This window comes from Erinaceus europaeus, chromosome 6 (genome assembly GCF_950295315.1).
Source record: "Erinaceus europaeus chromosome 6, mEriEur2.1, whole genome shotgun sequence".
Lineage (NCBI taxonomy): Eukaryota > Metazoa > Chordata > Mammalia > Eulipotyphla > Erinaceidae > Erinaceus > Erinaceus europaeus.
Window position 1 is genome coordinate 29,861,864 of NC_080167.1, and position 22,307 is coordinate 29,884,170.

Sequence of the window (22,307 nt, forward strand, 5' to 3'; positions counted from 1 at the left end):
AAAAGTAAGACAGAGAGGAAAAGGGAGGGGGAGGAAAAAGAAATAAATAAAGAACATGTAACCACTTTTTAAATTTTTTCTTTGGCTATTTATAGGCATTTCAACTTTTAGCAACCACATTTCTTGAATAACTGGTTACTTTAAAAACCATGGAAATTGCATGATCTTTACAAAATGATTTAAACCCCCCCACAAAAAAAGACATAATTATCAGGAAACAGCTACACATCACCCTAGGGTCTTGAAAATAATGAGAAATGGGATTTATGTTCCTGTTTATGTGAAATATTATCAAATATCTAAAAGTGTGATTTTTAACATCAAATAATCACTGGTTTTTGAGGCATATTGAAATATTTTTGCAACATAAACTTATCTAAAGCTAGACCAGTCCAAACTTTTATTCTTGCTGGTTAATTTGTCTAAAGAAACAGATCTCGATAATCTTGGAACTATAGAGAATTCTCCTTGTTCTATAGATTATGTGATTAACAGTTGCTTTTTTCTTCTGTTTTCATTGCTTGGGTAATCTGCTAAATTACTTGCCTCCAAAATTTATTCAATAAAGTAATAAGTTCTCCATGCATAATTTCTAATTATTTTTCTTCATTTTAAGTTGTATAACAAGTTAGTGTTAGATACAAAGTCATATTTGTTTTGATAGCAAGTCTGGGAAGAAAAGGGATATTCTTATAGTACATTAATAGAATCTGCGTATTTTAGCATTCAATACTCAAAAATAAGTTTGTGGGTAAAATGATAACAAAACTTTGAATTAAATAATAATTTCAAAAGCTAGAAAGTAGTGGGCCTGATAGCACACATACTTATCATGCATGAAGATCTGGGTTCAAGTCCCTGCTACCCCCTTGCAAGAGAGAAGCTCTGTGAGTTGTAGAGAAATGCTGCAGGTGTCTCACCCCCACAGGCTATCTCCCATTCCCCATCTTCTCTCCTTATCTATTTCTCTCTATCTCTGCCAGAAAAGATATTTGAAAAAAAAGTGGCCAGAGAACAGTAGAGTCATTATGCGGGTACTGAGTCCCAACAATAACTCTGGTGGGAAATATATCGAAGTTCTCAGTTATTCTAAAAACAATGTAGTATATCCATAAATAGATAAGACTCATCATTTATAAAGATAATTATTATGCATTTCACTGTTTCTGGTATATTTTTTCAAATTCACCAAATATAATTTATCATGCCAAGCAAGTGATTTGATCCATTTCATCTTCCTCTGCCTTCAGGAAAGTACATCCAGGGATTTTTTAAAATATAATTTATCAACCCTCAATATACAATGCATAGTAAGTGGAAAATACTGAATTTAAATTCAAAAGAACCAGTATGTCTAGTGAACTATTTGCTTTCAAGACTCAATCACTTTACTATTTATAAAAGGGGAAACTATACCTGCATAAGTAGATTGTTGTATATGACAAAGCAGATACTATCTGAGAAATCTCTTTTTACATTGATAAATAATATATAAATTGATAATACTTTGAATTTAAAAAATTCAGGCAGATTCCAGCAGAGAATCCATTTCAGAATCCAGAACTCCCACCTTTTACTCCCCCAAAATAAATTTGGTTCATACTCCCAAAGGGGGAGAAATGATAGGAGAAGATGACCAGAGAGTTCTGAACTCTAACTCCATTAGGACCCAGAGAGAGAAGAAGAAAGGAAGGACATTTGGGAATAGTAATAGGTGTAGGTGTGACTTAGAAAGGAAAAAAAGACTAGGCCATATGGGGGAAATGGGTAAATATATATAAATATAGACAGTTATAGAAATAATAGTTATTCCATATCTGTGACATTGAGAAAATGGCTGTAGCTTCCAATGGAGGGAATGGAAATACAGAACTCTGGTGGTGGAAACAGTGCAGGATTATACCCCCCTTATATTATAATTTTGTAAATCAATATTAAGTTACTAATAAAATTTAAAAATTAAATAAAAATATTCAGGCAGAAAAACAGCATTTGAAAGTATTAGATCTCATTGAAAATCTAGCTTATTAAACAGTTCATAGGAAATAGTTTATCTTTATGGACAGATCTTTATGGAAAATTGAGTCTCCCAGGAATGTTTAATTCTTTTTTATTTTAAATTTATTTTTTATTTAAGAAAGGATAAATTAACAAAACCATAGGATAGGAGGGGTACAACTCCACACAATTCCCACCACCCAATCTCCATATCCCATGCCCTCCCCTGATAGCTTTCCCATTCTCTATCACTCTGGGAGCATGGAGCCAGGGTTGTTGTGGGTTGCAGAAGGTGGAAGGTCTGGCTTCTGTAATTGCTTCCCCGCTGAACATGGACGTTGACTGGTCAGTCAATACTCCCAGTCTGCCTCTCTCTTTCTTATGTTTAAAAAGTATATGTGGGGTCCAGACAATAATGCTGGCTTAAGCACACGTTACCATGTATAAGCACCTTGTTCATGCCCCTGCTTCCCACCTGCGTGGGGGATGCTTAATGAGTAGTGAAGTAAGTCTGCAGGTGTCTCTCTTTCTTTCTCCCTGTCTAGCTCCCTCTTAGCTCTCAATTTCTCTCTGTCCTAGCCAATAAAATGATTAAAAGGGGGGAAAGTGGGAAACAGTGGCCTTGGGGAGCAGTGGATTCATAGTACCAGCTCCTAGCTCAAGTGATAACCCTAGTAACAGAAAAAAAATGTGTGTGGAAGTATTCTAGATTCCTTCTCCTTCTCCTTCTCCTTCTCTTTCTCCTTCTACTTCTTCTCCTCCTCCTCCTCCTCTTCTTCCTGCTCCTCCTCTTCTTCCTCCTCCTTTTTTATTTTGACAATACACTCCTACATTTTTAGTGTGGTGTTTAAAATATTTACAAGTCAAATGCTACTGAAACATCAGAAGTAGTGGATAAGTTACTCAATGAAATAATAAAGAATTAAACTTACTCAGTGTCTCAACAGGACAGCTTTATCACTTGTTTTAATTCTTCTTTATAATTGAGGCAGTCTAGTTGTCATCACTAAAACTAGAGTAATTTAAAGCAGGTGTTTATCAAATGGTTGTCTAGTACCAGGAAACAGAAAGTGTAAATAGCTTAACAACAGTTATAATAGTGATTTTATTACTAAAATAATATCTACTGATGTCTAGCAGATAGACTTCCTCTCAGGATAGGCATTACTCTAAGCTCATCTTCTGGGATTCTACTCCAGAGCATTAGAGTTGTGGGCTGGAGACTGTGAGAGTCTCTCAGGAGATACTGAGAAAAGATCTTCATACAAATGCAGTTGTAAGAGCAGTCTACAGGGAAAATTCCCACTGTGATCTTCCTAAAAATAACAATATTTTTTTCAAAGTCTTCTTTGACATTATTTCACTTAGTCACAAAATGAGTCATGATATTAGCAGTTGACAAGAGGAAATAGATTTCTAGGCTTAAGAAAAATGTGTTTTAATACATTAGTATCTCTGCCATTATGTATGTAATGATACATTGTTAATAGGGATGATAAGAATGTTGTCTAACCACTAAGAGCTCACTGTGGCTGAACACTGTTTCATAATTCCTTCATTTCCTGCCTGTACACATGAACTCCTGGCTATATGAGGATCAAATGTGCATAGAAGTGAACCATTCTGAGCTCAACAGTAACCATGTATGATGGTTTCCTCCTGAGCTCTTTGGGAACAATCTTAACTGTGACTCCAGAACGAAATACATTTTAATATAATAATCCAATACATACATTCTAAAGTGTATTCACATATAACTTGAAAGGCACTGGTTAACCATATCCATGCCCAGTTATAGTCCACTCTGTGAGCAGAGACTGACTGTTTCTTAAGGGTAATTCAACCTCTGTCAATCTTCCTAGTAATCTTATTGTTCTACATACCAAAAATACCAATCAAGTGTGTACTATGCTGAATTGAAGGCAGTGATCATTTGAAAACTTAGCTTGAATAAATGTCAAATAAGATTTCAAATAAATTTGAAACACGGTTAGCAAGTAACGGATAATGGATAATCAAGCACTATGAGCTTGATGATGTTTCTGCTTTTCTGTGGAATCCCTGTAGTCAGATTCTTTGGGACAACTGAGTTGTTTCTCAAAGCACATATATCAAGTAAGGGAAAAAAGTTAGAGGGTCCAGTTTTTTAAATTTCTTATGCATTTAGCATTTAGTGGGTGTGTTCTTGATATAACACTGTAACATTTTCTTTTAATACTGACTTTCTGTTATGAGGATTATTTTTAATATATACATTTGAAGTCCTTGTTACATAATGGCAAAGTATCTCCATCATTTCCTCTGACTTTCTTATTAAAAGTTTATGCTGGGTGTTGTGTTGAGATGCACCCCTCTTATCCTATAGTCTTGTCAATATTTCCATTTTATAAATGAAAAAAAAATTTAAAGTCTATATTCTAGTTCCATTTCCCACCACTGTTCCCCATAAAGTATAGCTTGAGATTTTTCTCAAATATTATTTCCTCAGAATTTAAGAATTCCCTACTACCTTGTCTTCTTGTTACCTACAGAGTTAAATGCAAATATAGAGACTGTTGCTGTATGGTTTACCATTCAATAGAAATCCTAGGATTTATGTTTATTGATACTGATGGCTGATAAAGCTGATAAAATTTTGGTTTACCTTTGTGGGGTGGGACAACTCATTTCTTCTTTATTTTCTTCCTGATTTTTTTAAAGCATTTTCAATTCATCACTCTCAGAGATTGGAACAATTTTAAGAAGTTTTCCATAATGCTTACACCTGCAGAGTGATGGATGGTACAGATATTACAGAGTAAAGACTGCAATCCAAATGTGAAGAAACGTTTAAAAAATGGTCAGTGAGGGGGCCAGGTGGTGGCATACCGAGTTAAGTGCACATATTGCTGTGTGCAAGGACCCATGTTTGAGCCTCCACTCCCTACCTGCAGAGGGAACACTTCCTGAGCAATGAAGCAGATCTGTAGATGTCTCCCTTTCTATCTCCTTTTCCTTCTCTCAATTTCTCTCCCTTCTATTCAATAAAATATATAGAAAAAATACAAAAAGAAAGAAGTCGCCACTGGGAGCAGTGGATTCATAATGCATGCACCACGCCCCAGAATTAACTGGGTAGCAATAAAAAATAAATGGTCATTGAAATAGCTCACTTGGATAATGTTCTTCTTCTTTTTTTATTTAAGAAAGGATTAATTAACAAAACCATAAAGTAGGAGGGGTACAACTCCACACAATTCCCACCACCCAACCTCCATAACCCACCCCCTCCCCTGATAGCTTTCCCATTCTCTATCCCTCTGGGAGCATGGACCCAGGGTCATTGAGGGTTGCAGAAGGTAGAAGGTCTGGCTTCTGTAATTGCTTCCCCACTGAACATGGGCGTTGACTGGTGGGTCCATACTGCCAGTCTGCCTCTCTCTTTCCCTAGTAGGGTGTGTCTCTGGGAAAGCTGAGCTCCAGGACACATTGGTGGGGTCTTCAATCCAGGGAAGCCTGGCCAGCATCCTGGTGGCATCTGGAACCTGGTGATTGAAAAGAGAGTTAACATACGAAGCCAAACAAATTGTTGAGCAATCATGGGCCCAAAGCTTGGAATAGTGGAGAGGAAGTGTTAGGGAGGTACTCACTGCAAACTCTAGTGTACTTCTGCTTTCAGGTATATATTTTGCAGTAGTTTATGGATACGTGTGAACATAAGCTCTCTCTCACAGAAACCGGTGTTTGCCATATGAGTGACTCAGGTTTGAGTCCAGTCTCTCTCTCTCTCTCTCTCTCTCTCTCTCTCTCTCTCAATAGTAATAGCACCAATGGCAACAAAATTGGGGGAAATGGCTGCCAGGAGCAGTGGATTCATAGTGCAGGTACCTGAGCCCCAGTGATAACCCTGGAGGCAAAAAGGAAGGAAGAAAGGAAGGAAGGAAGGAAGGAAAGAAGGAAGGAAGGAAGGAAGGAAGGAAGGAAGGAAGGAAGGAAGGAAGGAAAGAAGGAAGGAAAGAAGGAAGGAAGGAAAAAAGGAAGGAAAGAAGGAAGGAAGATGAAGTGAAATCTGTGGCTTATTTTTATGTAATCATAAAATGCAGTTAGAGCCTTTAATATTATTACACATTATTCTATTTTCATACATATTAATGTCTTCATTTGCATCTAAATATTATTATTTTCTTTGGTATCATATGCGCTTTTGAGTTTTATTATTTTTAGAATTATGTATAAGTACATAAACCACATAGAGGTTGGGAGTGGTGTGGAGGTGGGGCATTGCTTGTTCTTTGTAGACAAGAAAAAGGAAGAAGGGTGCTAAGAAATACAAGCAGAGCTAGTGGTGAGTTCTTTCTCTGCCTGTACCTGGGCCATCCCCCAGGTAGGAGGTGGCATTCAGGCAGCCAGAGTTTAGGAGCCCCCCCAACCTTACCCTAGCCCATGGAACTGAATTCATGAAGCAAGATTTCAATACTGAGCTTTTTGTCAGAGCTCTGAGGGAAGCCACCAGGGCTCACTGTGTTTGGGTTTGGGGTGGGTAGAGTCTTTGGTTTGGTTTGAACAGCAATCTGCTTGGTGTTGAGTTTTGTTTTGTCTATTTGTTTATTTGTTTTTGTTTCTTTTTTTCCAATTCTCTCAGTTTGGCTTATGTTCTTGTTATTGTGTTGGCTAGGAATTTTTTGTGATTTCTTCTGTAGGAAGAGTATGCCGTCCTGTGACCTTGCTAGATACAGTCATAAATATCAGTTTAAGTTGGCTAGGGTAGGGCCTCTTTGGGCTGGCCTGACTTACAAACTGCTTGAACTTACATTTTGTTCCTAAATCATATGCCCTTCTGAAACTGAGCCAGGAAAAACTATAAAACCTGAATGGATCAATAAGATGAAAACAAAATAGTTATTAAGAACTTCTCCAGCAATAAAAGTCCAAGACTAGATGACTTTACAAATTAACTCTACAAAACCTTCAGGGGACAGTTGATACCACTATTTTTAAAGCTCTTCCAATAGATCAAATACACATAAATTCTCCCTTCCATCTTCTATGAAGCCAACATCATCCTGATACCAAAAGCAGATATGGAGGGACACAACAAAAAAGGGAAAACTATAGACCAATAGCCCTGATGAACATAGATGCTAAAATACTGGAACAAATCCTAGCAAACTGGATACAGCAGTATATTAAAAATTGTTCATCATGACCAAGTAGGATTTATCCCAGGAATGCAAGGCTGTTTCAATATACATAAGTTAATGAATGCCATTCACCACATCAATAAAAGAAAAACCAAAAACTGCATGATTATCTCAATAGATGCAGAGAAAAACTTTCATAAAATCCAATATTCATTCATGATCAGAACACTACAAAAGATGGGAATAGATGGAAAATTTCTTAAAATAGAGGAGTCCATATACAGCAGTCCTACAGTCAGCATCATACTCAATCACAGAAGCTGAAAGCTTTCCCCCCTCAGATCAGGGACTACACCAGGCTGTCCATTATCACCATTATTCTTCAACATAGTATTGGAAGTACTCACCATAGCAATGAGGCAACAGAAAGGAATAAAAGGAATACAGATTGGGAAGGAAGAAGTCAAATTCTAACTGTTTGCAGATGATATGATTGTATACATAGAGAAACATAAAGAATCCAGCAGAAAGCTTCTGGAAATTATTAACCAAGGTGTCAGGCTACAAAACTAATGTACAAAAAATCAGTGGCTTTCCTTTAGGCAAACACTAAGTAAGAAGAAGATATCCAGAAATTACTCTCATTTACCATAGCTACAAAATCAATAAAATATCCAGGGATAAACCTAACTAAAGAAAAGAAAGACCCGTATACAGAAAACTATGAGTCTCTATTCAAGGAAATAGAAAATGATGCAAAGGGGGGCGAAGCCAAGATGGTTATTTGGAAGCAGTGGCTGGCATTAGCTCCAACAAGCAGCAGCTTGTGACTGGGATTCTCTGGATAGGGTAGGACACTGGGCCATTAGCAGGAGGGTGAATAAGGGGTCCAAAGGGTGAAACCACTCTTAGGTTAGAAAAGGGAGGCCAGGGGGGAAAAGGAAGGAAATCTTTTGATTATTTCTGAAGCTCACCCCTCCCCTCCACTTCAGAGGGGCTGGACAGCTGCTCCTAGCAAGCTTCCTGCTGAGCTATTTTCTTTACCAAGATTCCTGGCTCACCAAGGGTGTCACTCCAAGACTTTTCCTTTTTGTTTTATTCCTCTCTCTCTTTTTTTTTTTTTAAGTGGCTGGAGATCTATTTGAGTGACAAAATACCTGACCAATCAGAGCCTCACCCCTGCCTGGGAGACTAGCTGGAGGTTTTTTATTTTACTTTATTTTATTTTTTGTTTTGTTTTTTGGATACTTCTTATAGTTGGCCATCTTTGCTCAGGATGCCTGCAGCCAATCCAGAGTGTTCCAAGCTGAAGACTGACTGTTAGGGTTTTTTTCTCTATTCTATTTTATTATTACTATTGTTAGATACATGTGTCCCTTTTTCTCCCTCTTTCTTCAGGTTGAACAAAATTAACTGTTGTTTTTTCCATTGCTATGTGACTAGGCATCCTATCCAGCATGAGAGAAACTTGTTTCTGTCTACCTCTTCCCCCCACTCTCCTTTTTCCATCTTACGGCTAATTCAAAAATAAATTCTTTCATTTCAATGTTTTTTTTTTCTTGTTCTTGTCTTATCTTCTTCCTTCCTCCTTCTTTTGCTTTTGAATTCACTGATACTCGTATGTAAATTATTTTGGGGAAGAAAGCTGACTCAGTGTGTGTGTCATCTCTACTTCCCTTTCTTCTCTTACTAAGAATTTTCAGTGGACAGTAGATTTGCATAATTGTATATTCTTGCTTTACCTTTTTTTCTGTCTGTTTTTCTTTTGGATTTGTTTGCTACTTTTTCTTGGACTGGAGGTATTGTTTGGCTAACTGGTATTGGCTGAATTGTACCAATCCTTGCTTCAGTTACTATTATTCTAATTTCTTAGGTTGTTGACTACATTTGTCATAAAGGTATCTAATATAGTGTGGCTTATACTCAAAACACAACAACTGAAGAACAACAGAACAGAAAAAATTTTAAAAATTAATTTAAAAAATGGTTAAATCGAGGGCAAATAAAACTGCTACCATAATGAATCAAGACAGGAGCCCAGAAGAAACTCCAAATCAGTCAGAAGTAACCATAGATAAGAAAAGTATGCAATCAATAATAAACCTATAATCACAGAAATGAAGAAAACTATGGCAGAAAAAGCTACCAGAATTAGGGTAACAACAGATGAGACCCCCAAGAAAAAAACACAAGCTACGTCAAGGTAATTAGAGAACTGAAAGATGAAATAGCTGAACTGTTGGGTTGCATCGTGGGAGAGAGAAGAGACCAGGAATTCATGGCAGCATGGTAATACAATTCTTTATTGATGTGGGAGCCACAGAGTTGGGTATGAACACAGTGGGTTTAGGCCACATGGAGCTAGCAAAAGAGCCACCTCCCGCTATGCATGCCAGCCCTTCTCCAGATCTTCTCCCAGTCAGGGACACACAGAAGAGAAAGAGAGAGCGGCAACAGGAGTCACTTTTATGGGAGAATTCTGGAAGTGGCAAGTCGGGAACAGGATTGGCTAGAAAAGGTGGTGGAGAAAACAAGGCACTCTGGGAAGGTAGAAAGCTTCCATAGCAATTTTTGCTAGGGTTTTAGCTCACACAGGAATGGGTGACACCCTGAGGGGGTAATGTGGTGGTGGAGGAATCATTTTTAAAACAAGGCAGAAGATTGATATATAAATAATAATATTTGCATGGAAATATAGTGGTTTGTGGATCCTGTCAATGTTCAACCACATGCACAACTTCTGAACATGAACTAAAAGGTCAAATAGAAGAACACGCTAATACTATAATTGAACTGAAGAAAGAAGCTGAAGGAAGGGAAAGCAGGCAAACAGAATTAGCCAGACAGAGGATAAGCTAGAGAAAACAAAAAAAAGAGGTAAAAGAGCTGAAAAAGAGATTGAGAGACACTGCAAACAACAACAGAGACATATGGGATGATGATCTCAAAAGAAGTAACATTCATATAATTGGCCTACCAGAGGAAGAAAGAGAGGAAAGAGAAGTAAAAAATTGCAGAGGAAATTATAGAAGAAAACTTCCCAGACCTAAACAACAGAAAAGACATTAAGATTCAAGAGGCCCAGAGAGTCCCTAACAGAATCAACCTAGACCTGAAGACAGCAAGACATATCATAGTTACAATGAAAGGAAGTAAGGATAAAGAAAGAATCCTAAAGGCTGCAGGAGAAAAATAAAAAGTCACATACAGGGGAAAACCCATAAGATTATCAGCAGACTTCTCCACTCAGATTCTAAAAGCCAGAAGAGAATGGCAAGATATCTACTGAACCCTGAATGAAAAAGGGTTTCAACCAAGGATAATATGTCCTGCTAGACTTTCATTCAAACTAGATGGAGGGATCAAAATCTTCTCAGACAAACAACAGTTAAAGGAGGCAACCATCACCAAGCCTGCCATGAAAGAGGTTCTAAAATACCTCTTATAAACAAGAACAGCACCATAATACTTGTCATATATCAGAACAAATTAAAAAATTGTTGAATAGTGGCACTGCAATACATTAAATCCATAATATCAATAAATGTCAATGGCTTAAACTCACCCATTAAAAGGTACAGAGTGGGAGGATGGATCAGAAAACACAACCCAACCATATGCTGCTTGCAAGAATCCCACTTGACCCAACAAGATAAACACAGACTTAAAGTGAAAGGATGGAAAACTATCATACAGGCTAATGGACCACAAAAAAAAGGCAGGAACAGCCATTCTCATCTCTGAAAAAATAGACTTTAAGTTAAATAAAGTAATAAAAGATAGCCAAGGACATTACATAATGATTAGAGGATCAATCAGCCAAGAAGACTTAACAATTATTAACATCTATGCACTCAATGAGGGACCATCTAAATACACCAAGGACCTACTGAAAAAACTTAAAAAATACATCAATAGTAATACAATAATAGTGGGAGATTTTAACACCCCACTCTCACACTTAGACAGATCAGCAAAGCAGAGAATCCACAAAGAAAGAAGAGAACTAAATGAAGAGATGGACAGACTAGACCTCCTGGACATTTTCAGAGTTCTTCACCCAAAAAAATTGGAATACACATTCTTTTCAAATCCACACAGTGCATCCTCAAAGACAGACCACATGTTAGGCTACAAGACAGTATCAACAAATTCAAGAGCATTGAAATCATCCCACGTATCTTCACAGACCAAAGTGGAGTAAAGCTAACATTTAACAACAAACAGAAAATTAATTAGCCACAGAATTGGGTAACTCAACAACATATTGCTTAAGAACTGCTGGGTCTGAGAGACACTCAAGCAAGAACTCAAATGTTCCTGGAAACAAATGAAAATGAAGACACAAGCTATCAAAATATTTGGGACACAGCTAAAGGAGTACTGAGAGGGAAACTCGTAGCCATACAATCACATATTAGAGAACAAGAAAAAGCTCAAGTAAATAATCTTACTGCATGCCTTAAGGGCTTAGATGAGGAGGAACAAAGGAACCCTAAAGCAACCAGAAGGACAGAAATCACTAAAATTAGAGCAGAAATAAACAACATCAAAAGTAAGAGAACCATACAATAGATCAGTGCAGCCAAATGTTGGGTCTTTGAAAAATTAAATAAGATTGACAAGCCCCTAGCCAAACTCACTGAAAAAAAAAAAAGACTCAAATAAATATAATTGTAAACTATAGAGGAGATATCACAACTGACACCACAGAAATACAGAGAATCCTGTGAAACTTCTATGAAGAACTATATGCCACCAAGCTAGAGAATATGGAAGAAATGGAAGGATTCTTAGAAACATATGCCCTTCCAAAACTGAACCAAGAAGAACCACAAAACCTAAATGCACCAACCACAGACAAAAAATCAAAACAGTTATTTTCCCAACAATAAAAGTCCTGGACCAGATGGCTTCACAAACGAATTATACAAAACCTTCAGGAAACAGTTAACACCCATACTTTTAAATCTTTTCCACAAGATCGAAGAAACAGGAATACTCCCTTCCACCTTCTATGAAGCCAACATCACCCTGATTCCAAAAGCAGATAGGGACACAACAAAAAAGGAAAACTACAGACCAATATCTCTGATGAACATAGATGCCAAAATATTGAACAAGATCCTGGCCAACCAGATACAGCAGTATATCAAGAAGATTGTTCATCATGAACATGTGGGTTTTATCCCAGGAATGCAAGGCTGGTTCAACATACATAAGTCAATCACTGTCATTCACCACATCAATAAAAGCAAAAGCAAAACCAAAAACCACATGATTATCTCAATAGATGCAGAGAAAGCCTTTGACAAAATCCAATACCTATTCATGCTCAAAATAGATGGGGAATTCCTCAAGATAGTGGAGTTCATGTTAGCAAACCTACAGCCAACATCATACTTAATGGACAGAAGCTGAAAGCATTCCCCCTCAGATCAGGGACTAGACAGGGCTGTCCACTATCACCTTTATTCTTCAACATAGTATTGGAAGTTCTTGCCATAGTAATCAGGCAAGAGAAAGAAATCAAAGGAATACAGATTGGAAGGGAAGAAGTCAAGCTCTCACTATTTGCAGATGATATGATAGTATACATAGAAAAACCTAAAGAATCCAGCAGAAAACTACAGGAAGTTATTAGGCAATATAGTAAGGTGTCAGGCTACAAAATCAATGTACAAAAATCAGTGGCATTTCTTTATGCAAACACCATATTACAATCTTTGATAGTTATAATGTAAGTCCAATAGCTCTTTAATCAAACTGCTTACTCAAATGTCTTTTTACCAATAGATTTGCATATTACTTGGCTTCTTGTTACATTTTTTTGGTATGCAGGAACATGTATATTACTGTGCTTTATGATATGTTATATGTAAGATATTATTACATTGGGGGTTGTCTGACTTAATCTTTGTGAGTTTCCAGAGTAGACTACTCTAATATCTCTACTTCTGAAGTATCAACTCAATTATTTTGGGTTGTAACTTGTTTTTTCTGAGGCCTCAGTTGAATTTTGGGATATTCAACAAGTTATCTCCACTGGCTGGTTGTAATGTGCCCATTTCACAAGAGAGTATGCAAATATTTTTTCTGTGTTTTTTTTTTCCTTTTTGATAGAGACAGAAAGAATTTGGGAAAGAAGTAAATAGATAGAGAAAGAAAAATACATGCGTCATTGCTTCATAGCTCATGAAGTTCCTAGTATCTACAGGTGAGGACCAGGGACTTGAACCAAGGTCCTCAAGCATGGCAATGTGTGTACTATATTGAGTGCATAACTCCTCTCCTTGCCAAAAAGTGATTTATAACTATGAAAATAAATAATAAATTTAAAGATATCAAAAACGTTAGAATTAATAGACAAAAAGTTTCAAATAGATATTAATGTGTTTAGGAATTCAAAAGAAAAATGAGCATAAAGAATGAACTGATGGAGGCTATCAATAATGAAGAAAAGAATACCAAAGAGTTGAAAGCATTGAAACAGTATCTGAAATTAAAAACTTACAGGATAGGGTTAGCATAAGAAGTGATTAATGAATTAGGAGGCCAGGCGTTGGGCACACTGGGTTAAGTGCACATAGTATAAAGCAGAAAGACAAGCTCAAGGATGCCGGTTTGGGCCCCCAGCTCCCCACCTGCATCAGGGGAGAGAGTCGCCTCACAAGTAGTGAAGCAGGTCTGCAGGTGTCATCCCCCCTCAATTTCTCTCTGTCCTATCCACAAAATTTTTTTTAAAAAAAATGGCCACAGTAGTAGTGGATTCATAGTGCAGGCACTGAGCCCCAGTGATAATCCTGGAGGCAAAAAAAAAGATTAATGAATTAAAGAATATAGAGAATTATTAGTATCTAGTCTTCTAACATATTTAATCAAAGTCTCAAAGGAATAATTGAGACTGGAGCAATGGATTACCAGAAAGGGCTCTTTACCACAGTGCCAGTCCAGATCTGAGCCCCTGATCTGAGTCCAGATCTGAGTATACCCTGCAAATTAGAGAGAGAAAGAAAAAAATACTACTACAAAATTAAATTTGCTGAAAAGCAACAATCTATATATTCCATAAGTGCTATATGTTCCAAAATGAATAAAAAAAATCAAATCAAATCTAAGAATATTAAATATCAGAGCCTGGTGGTAGGAATTGTATGGAATGGGCCCTTTTTATCCCACATTCTTGTCAGTCATCATTAAATCATTAAAAGAAAGAAAAAGAAAGAAACAAAGAAAGAAAGAGCGAAAAAAAGAAAGAAAGTGAATTTATTGCAAAATGCTCCTTTCCAATTTGACATCTAAAGAACAAAAGCTGAAAGAAAAACTATGTTTTTAATTTGATTCTTAAGAAACTATAAAACAAAATTTAAAATGATCACAAAGAAAACCATATGACGCACTGAATTCTCCTAAACATTTTTATTAGTGATTTAACATTGATCTGAAAGATTATGGGATCACAGGAGTATAATTCCACAACATTCTCACCACCAGAGTTCTGTGTTCCCATTCCCTCCATTGGAAACTGCGGTAGTTGTCCCAAGGTCACACATGTAGGCCAACTATTATTTCTATGATTCTCTGCCTATATTTATATATACTTGCCCATTTTCCAATTTTTCTTGAACTCTTGGAAAACAGAAAATACTTCCTACCTCAAATTATGACATCAACATAAACTGAACATATAAGAAAGGATAGACATCACATGCAAATAAATCTACAGACCAATATACTTTCTGAATATAAGCACAAACATTTGTAAAAATATATTGAACAATCAAATTTAGCAATATATAAATCAGTTTCTTCCAGTATTGAAAATGTATTATTTATTTATGTGTTTATCCATTTATTTTGTATTTACTTAAGATTTATTTATGAGAAACAGGCAGATCATCACTGTGACATATGTTCTTCTTCTTCTAGTGTTTGCCCTTCTTCCATAGCCAGTCAACAGCATCAGGTTGAGCCTGATGTAAAGTTTCAAGACCTCCTTTGAATCTGGAGAGGTGGCAGTCGTTGACTATGTGGGTCATAGTCTGTCTGTAGCCACAGGGGCAGTTCGGGTCGTCTCTGGCTCCCCAGCGATGGAACATAGCGGCGCACTGGCCATGGCCTGTTCGATAGCAATTGAGGAGGGCCCAATCATAACGTGCTAGGTCAAAGCCGGGTTGACGCTTGCAGGGGTCTGTGATGAGGTGTTTGTTCTTTACCTCAGCTGACTGCCAACTCTGTTTCCAGGAGACTGGAACAGAGAAGTTCAGTGTAGGCGTAGGGGACCAGATTGGGTGACGAGACGTCAAGCGTTGAACAGGGTGGGCGAAGATATCCGCGTATATCGGCAGGTCCGGTCGAGCGTAGACGTGGGAAATGAACTTAGATGATGCCGCATCCCGACGAATATCTGGCGGGGCGATGTTGCTAAGAACTGGCAGCCATGGAACCGGGGTGGAACGGATGGTTCCAGAAATTATCCTCATGGAGGAATATAATTTGGAATTGACCAAGTGGACATGGGGGCTACGGAACCATACTGGGGCACAGTATTCTGCAGTGGAATAGCATAATGCCAGAGATGATGATCGTAGTGTGGAAGCGCTCGCGCCCCATGAGGAGCTGGCCAGTCTTGCAATGATGTTATTCCTCGCGCCCACCTTTGCTGCAGTTTTTATGAGATGTTCGTGAAATGACAGAGTGCGATCGAGAGTAACGCCAAGATAGACTGGCTGGGCTTCATGCCGGATTCTCGTATCGCCAAGCTGCACATTAAGCTCACGTGAGGCCGAGGCATGGTGTAGATGGAAAACAGATGATACCGTTTTTGCAGTGCTAGGGATTAGTCGCCATTTTTTACAGTAATCAGATATCAGAGACATGTCTTTCGTGAGTGTTTCCTCGAAGATGTCGAACTTGGATGCCTGAGTTGCACAGCAGATGTCATCGGCGTAGATGAACTTCCTTGAAGAAGTTTCTGGGAGGTCATTGATGTAAATATTAAATAGCGTAGGAGCCAAAACAGAGCCCTGGGGGAGGCCACTTGAGACAAGCCTCCATCTGCTAGACTTGTCACCCAGATGCACCCGGAATCTTCTGTTTTGGAGAAGAAACGATATAGTGTTGGCCACCTATGGAGGCAGGCATCTTGAGATCTTGACCAGGAGACCACGGTGCCAGACCATGTCATAGGCTGCTGTGAGATCAACAAAGACAGCACCGTCTTTAAATTCTTCTGGAATCCATTTTCAATGTAAGTTGAGAGGGCCAGGGCTTGTTCGCAGGTAGATCTTCCTGGGCGGAAACCAGCCTGGGCGGGTGATAGGAATTTCTCTGTAAGATGAGAAATAAGAGACAGAAGCAGCCTCTCAAGGAGTTTGTAACACAGGGAGAGGAGAGAAATTGGTCTATAGCTGGCGGCCAGTGTTGGGTCTTTCTTTGGTTTCAAAACCGCTATAATCTTCGCAAGACGCCAAACTTTGGGCATAGACTCAGATTCCAAGATGTGGGACAGGAATGAAGTGAGCCACTTCTTTGCCACGGGACCCAGGTTAAGAATGAGTTCTGGGTGATGTTATCATAGCCAGCAGCTATTCCCGGTTTAACCCTCTTCAAAGTGTCTTCCATTTCAGACAGTGTAAAGGGAGAGAGTTTTGGAGATGGACAAGATAACCGGAAGTGGGATGACCACTCATGGGAAATTTCTCTTTTCCAGACTGGGTCGATCTTAGCACGTCCAACTTGAGTTAGGTGACTGGCCACTGAGTTTGGAGATAGGGGAGGATGGGAGACGGGAGGGGGTTGGCTACCAGCACCCAGTCTGTGAAGAAGCTTCCAGGCCTTCCTACTTGAGTGGGTGAAGTTCAGACTTTCCGTGAGTTGTTGCCAGCGGGCTTGGCGTGCTGCATCCAGGGAGGCAATGAGATGGTCAGCCACATCTGGGTCGCCCGACTCATCATATTGCTTTAGTAGTTGCTCGCATTCAGCATCAAGACAAGGCGTATAGTTAGCACGTCTCCCACGAGGAATGGCTTGGGAAGCTGCTTTGAAGATGGCTTGGTGGAAGCGCCTATAGGAATCTTCAGAGGGGATAGAGTTAATTGGAATTGCAGGAATAGATTTGTTGGTAAGATCACTGAACAGATGCCAGTTTGCTTTCCGAAAGTTCCATCTTAGTTTCTCCGAGCACAGAATCAATGGGAGCTGGAGACCAATGTGGATGATAGCTGGGTGGTGATGACTGTGCGGGAAGATCTTGAGAACTTGTCTCGTAGCGGGAAAGGCTTGGCCGTTGACTGTGCTAATCCAGCACAGGTCGGGTGATGAGTCTTTATTCCATCTAGCACTGTGAAAAGAGCCTGGCTTTTTGGGATCGTATAATAGGGAGGGGTCATTCGCTGAAGCCCAGTCAGCTAAGATAGAGCCATCAGCACGAGTGGAGGAATATCCCCAGTCTTGGTGATGACTATTAAAGTCTCCAACGTAAACAGCTGGGTGATTCAGGCTAGGCAGGACCTCGTTATCCCATGAGGCACTGGGAGGCTTATATACGTTGACGAGCTGAATAGTTCCAATAGTAATGGAGTCGTAGAAGGTCCAAGAGGCCGTATGGTAAACGTCCGCAAGACACGATTTGGCGTAGATGGCTCGGCCATGTTTAGGATGGAGATTATAGCATATTAAATCGAATCCACTGATGGTGAATCGAGCAGTTTCATCGACTGCTATATGTGTTTCTTGTAGGCAGATAACATCTGCCTGATGCTGAATCGCCAATTGACCAATAAGAACGCATTTGGCAAAGGACAGCCCCTCAACATTAAGTTGGAGGACTCGAAGAGCAGGACCAACAGCTTGAAAGCTGGCAGGAGCTGCTTGTTGCTGGCTTTGAAAGTGACTGGGATCCATGTGGATTCAGTCGGCTAGGAGGATCGTCAGTTTCCCCAATGAATGGGTACTCACGAGATGCACCATGGGAAGGTCGATCCTATGCATCCCTGTGACATATGTGATCCAGGGGATTACAAGTCTGGCGCTCTACTAGTTGTGTAACCTCCCAAGACACTGAAAGAATGATTTGATATATCAAAATTAGTCATTTATAGTATATAGTTAACTATGTTAGTATGACTAGGGGAGGAAAAAAATTGTCTCAACAATTGTAGTAAACATATTTATTAAAATTTAGTGACATTTTCTGATTTTAGTTACAAGTTCTTAGACAAGGAATAGAAGAGAAATGATTTAAAAACAAACAAACAAACAAACAAACAAAAAAACCCTACCATCAGTCTGAGTCCTTTCCCCCTAACTCAGGAATAAATAAACTCCCATCACTTTTTTTCAGTATTTTACAGAAGGTCCCAGTCTATGTAATGAAATATCAAAAGGAAAAAATAGTGATATAAAATTTAACTCCCAAAAGTGTTGTCTATATTACAGTCTCTGCTTTTTCTCCTTCAATTCTGGTTTCACTCCAATAGGTTTCCCATTCCCTATCAATCATTCTATGCAACTTCTCTTGCAAAGACTGCAATTCACTTGGATACTGCATAATCCAGTAAATTCCTCATGTGTTTTTGACTCATATTAGTTTTCATCTTCCACTCTATAAGATAAAATTGAGACACAACTCTGCATCCAAAATGGTACTGATTATCACATGTCATTAGCACACTACTATCTTCAAATGATTGATAAAGTTGTTGAAAAGATAGGATGTCTCATTTTCAAAGATTATTGACTCCCATTATATCATGTTTTTGAAATTAACTCATTTGGAAATGTAGTCAACTCATCCTACCCTGCTGTCAGTTGTGTGAGGAGAAGTGTGCCCTTGCAATTTGGCAACAGAGTTCTTCCAGGACACCCTGCTGGTAACACTTCACCATGTACCTAGATGCTTTCAGATGCCTCTGCCTGCCACCTGCCTTTAGCAAGCTATCTGTGCAGTCATGCTCTGCAGGTTTCTGGAAAAGGCATTGAGGAATCTAATTATCCTCCATTTCAAACATTAGTGTCTATGGCCTCCATGAAAATATACCTTCTAAAATATTATATATAGGAAGGATTAAGAATCAGAATTAAGATGAATGAATAAAGCTAAGAATTATAACATTCAGAGGGCACTGTTTGAACTAATAACTAAATTATATAACTAAATAAACCAAATTCTTGGGCTCCTTTCTGCATCTTCCCCTCTAGTGAAGGCACAGGGAAACTACATCCTAAACAATAGTTATCCTTTGACTTCTTATATAACTTCCCTTGTATTTGTACTCTTTCAGGAACCTATTGCCAGCAGAGAGAGGTGGAAGCCATTATGGAAGGTGATGAGGATGACAGGGGCTGCTGCTGCTGTAAACCAGGTCACTTGCCCCACCTGCTGTCCTGCAATGCAGCATTTAACCTCCGCTGGCTTACATGGGAGATCACACGGACACAGTACATTCTGGAGGGCTACAGCATCATAGACAACAATGCAGCTACTATGCTGCAGATTTTTGATCTCCGAAGAATTCTCATCCGATATTATATCAAGGTATTGCATGGATCCCAGACATTTGTCTGAGTGATGATGTTAAAATGACTCAAGAGACTCCTGAAAGCTTTGTAAAAAGCTAAATTTTGAAACTTTCTTTAGTTTATGAGTCAGAGATCTAGCTTGATTAGGAAAATACTCAAGAGTGATGCATATTCAAGTAAAGATGTATTCTAAGGAGAAAGGACAATCATGGCTTAAGCACTTCTTCCTTTTCTGATAAAGACAGAGAGAAATCAAGAGGGGGAGGATAGAGAAAAAAAAAGAGAGCAGCACTAGATCACCACACATGAAGCTTCATGCATGCAGGTGAAACTGGGGGCTTGAACCAATGTCCCTGCACATGGTAACATTTGCATTCTACTGGGTTAGTCATTGCCTAGACCCTACAGTTATAATTCTTAGTAAACTGAAAATTGGAAGATTAAATAACTTGTAAGTATCATATACTTAATATGAAACATATAATCATTAATTCTTTTAATTATTATCCCAAAGAGACTTCAATAAGAAATGTTTGTGAAACCCTTTCCCATGGCATAATTTTTAGAACATATTTAGAAGTGTACAGTCACCATTTTTGTGTATGCTATGGTAATTCAAAGCTTTGTATCCAAACCTCACACAACACTACAGCTGTTTTGTCCAACCATATGTAAACTAGGGAAGATTTGGGAAGCAAAATAGGGAGTTTTAACCTCTTCCCTTGTAATTATCTCCATGGTCTGATCCCATAATCATTATAAATGAAACTATATATCCATTGTTCTTAGAGTTGTTATTGGGTCATGAAGTAACAGCAGCACTTATATGTGAGAAATATATTTTTTCTCAAATGGAAATGAAGGCTAATATAGTAGTTTTGCTCCACAGAGTTTTCACATACTCAGATCCCTTTTGACCACAAGCTTCCCCATTCTAAATGTCTCCCTCTCAAGATCAGTTCTCTAGGTTTAAATGGATAAGAGAAAGGACATAGAAAATGAACACTGTTGGCATGCACTGACTGTCCCTTAAAATGTTTCCTGAAAATTGCAACACTCTGCTTCCTCCGTATCCCAGAAAGTTGTCATATGCTAACTCCTCATGGGTCTGACTTTCTCTATACACAGACCCACACAGGTGCTGTCTGGCTCTTCAGAATAGGCCAGAGTTCCTTTTGTTGAGGTTAGGTAAAGGAAATTACAGAATAAGGAATAACTATCAGAACATAAGAAAAAAATACTTAGGAGTAAAAACAAATATTTGCTTCTTGGCTATTTAAAATGTAGTTTCATTTTTTTATAACATTTTATTGAACAGACAAGTGAAAAGAAAAAAACTTAGAATAATATCTTTAAACAAAAGGATTTTTTTTTAAATCTCCCAATAAACTGGGTCAGTTTCTCCACTCTTTATGAATATATTTTAAATTATTTCCTTCCTGACAACTTGAGGTTTTCCCTGGCACCTCCTTCATCTCTTCTCTACTTATTAGTGTTTAAAACCCCCCACAGCAGTCAATAAATCAGCTTCCTGCAAGGGTTTCCCTGCAGCCATTGTTTCTGTCCAACTCTTTGAAAGATTTGCTTATCACTTGCTTTGCAGAATTAGGAGTGAAAAACCCAGACATGTTGGTCTGACTGCCAGAGTCCCCTTCCTAGAATGAGTTGTCAGATACGATATGCTGATGTACAATTAAAATGAGAAACCAAGAGGCTGCCTCCTGGAGGAGTCAGATATGGTGAATTAATTCAGAGAAGGTCCAGCTTACAACACAGATCAGGCTCTACAAAATCAGTTCAGTGTCATTGTCCTAACTGATAAGTTTTACTTTGTATTGTATCCGTGTCATCCTGACAGATTCTGAAGGGTTTCACACTGCTCATTGACAGTATCTCCCTGACAAAATTTTTGCTGTAACAGTGGAAATCAGGTTTGGTTTGAAACTAGTTGGGGGCAGTTCTGTTTTCTCTTCTTTCTTTTCTTTTTTGCCTCCAGGGTTATTGCTGGGGCTAAGTGCCAGCACTGTGAATCATGGCAGCCATGTGCTCATGGCAGCCAATTTTTTTTCCATTTTATTGGATATGACAGAGAGGAAATTGAGAGGAGAGGGAGCGATAGAGAGGGAGAGAGAAGAATAGACACTTATACCCCTACTTTGCCTCTTGCAAAGCATCGCCTCTGTAGGTGGGGAGCCAGGGGCTTGAATCCAGATCCTTCCATGGGTCATTGAACTTAGTACATTGTGCACTTAACTCGGTGCACCACTACTGCCCCCCCCCCCCAGGTAGTTCTGTTTTCTCTGATGCAAGGAGTTGGTTCCAATTTTCAAATTTTTAAAATTATTTTTACTTATATATTGGATAGAGACAGACAGAAATCAAGAAGGGAGGGGGGAGAAGAGAGACAGAGAGAAAGAGACATGCAGCCCTGCCTCACCAGTTGCAAAGCTTTTCCCCTACAGGTGGGGAGTGGAGGCTCAAACCCAGTCTTTGTGCACTGTAAAAATGTGCGCTCAACCAGGTATGCCCCGGTTCAGATTTTCATATGGGGGAAAACTAAGTATCAAACTGGAAACTTGCTCAGATGTCAATACTGCAAGCATCTGTGAAATATACAGAGCGAAGTTATTAGCCTCTGCTTTTCTGAGTCCTTGTTAACTATTCTGA

The 22,307-nt window shown here is 38.7% G+C and overlaps 1 protein-coding gene across 1 annotated transcript in view; it reads left to right on the forward strand.

Annotated features, from left to right (window-relative positions):
- Positions 1 to 22,307, forward strand: part of PCNX2 (pecanex 2) — a 345,728-nt gene that overhangs the window by 273,792 nt on the left and 49,629 nt on the right. The window contains exon 26 of the mRNA XM_007522914.3: positions 19,403 to 19,656. Coding sequence (XP_007522976.2) covers positions 19,403 to 19,656 — 254 coding nt within the window. The remainder of the gene's footprint in view (positions 1 to 19,402; positions 19,657 to 22,307) is intronic.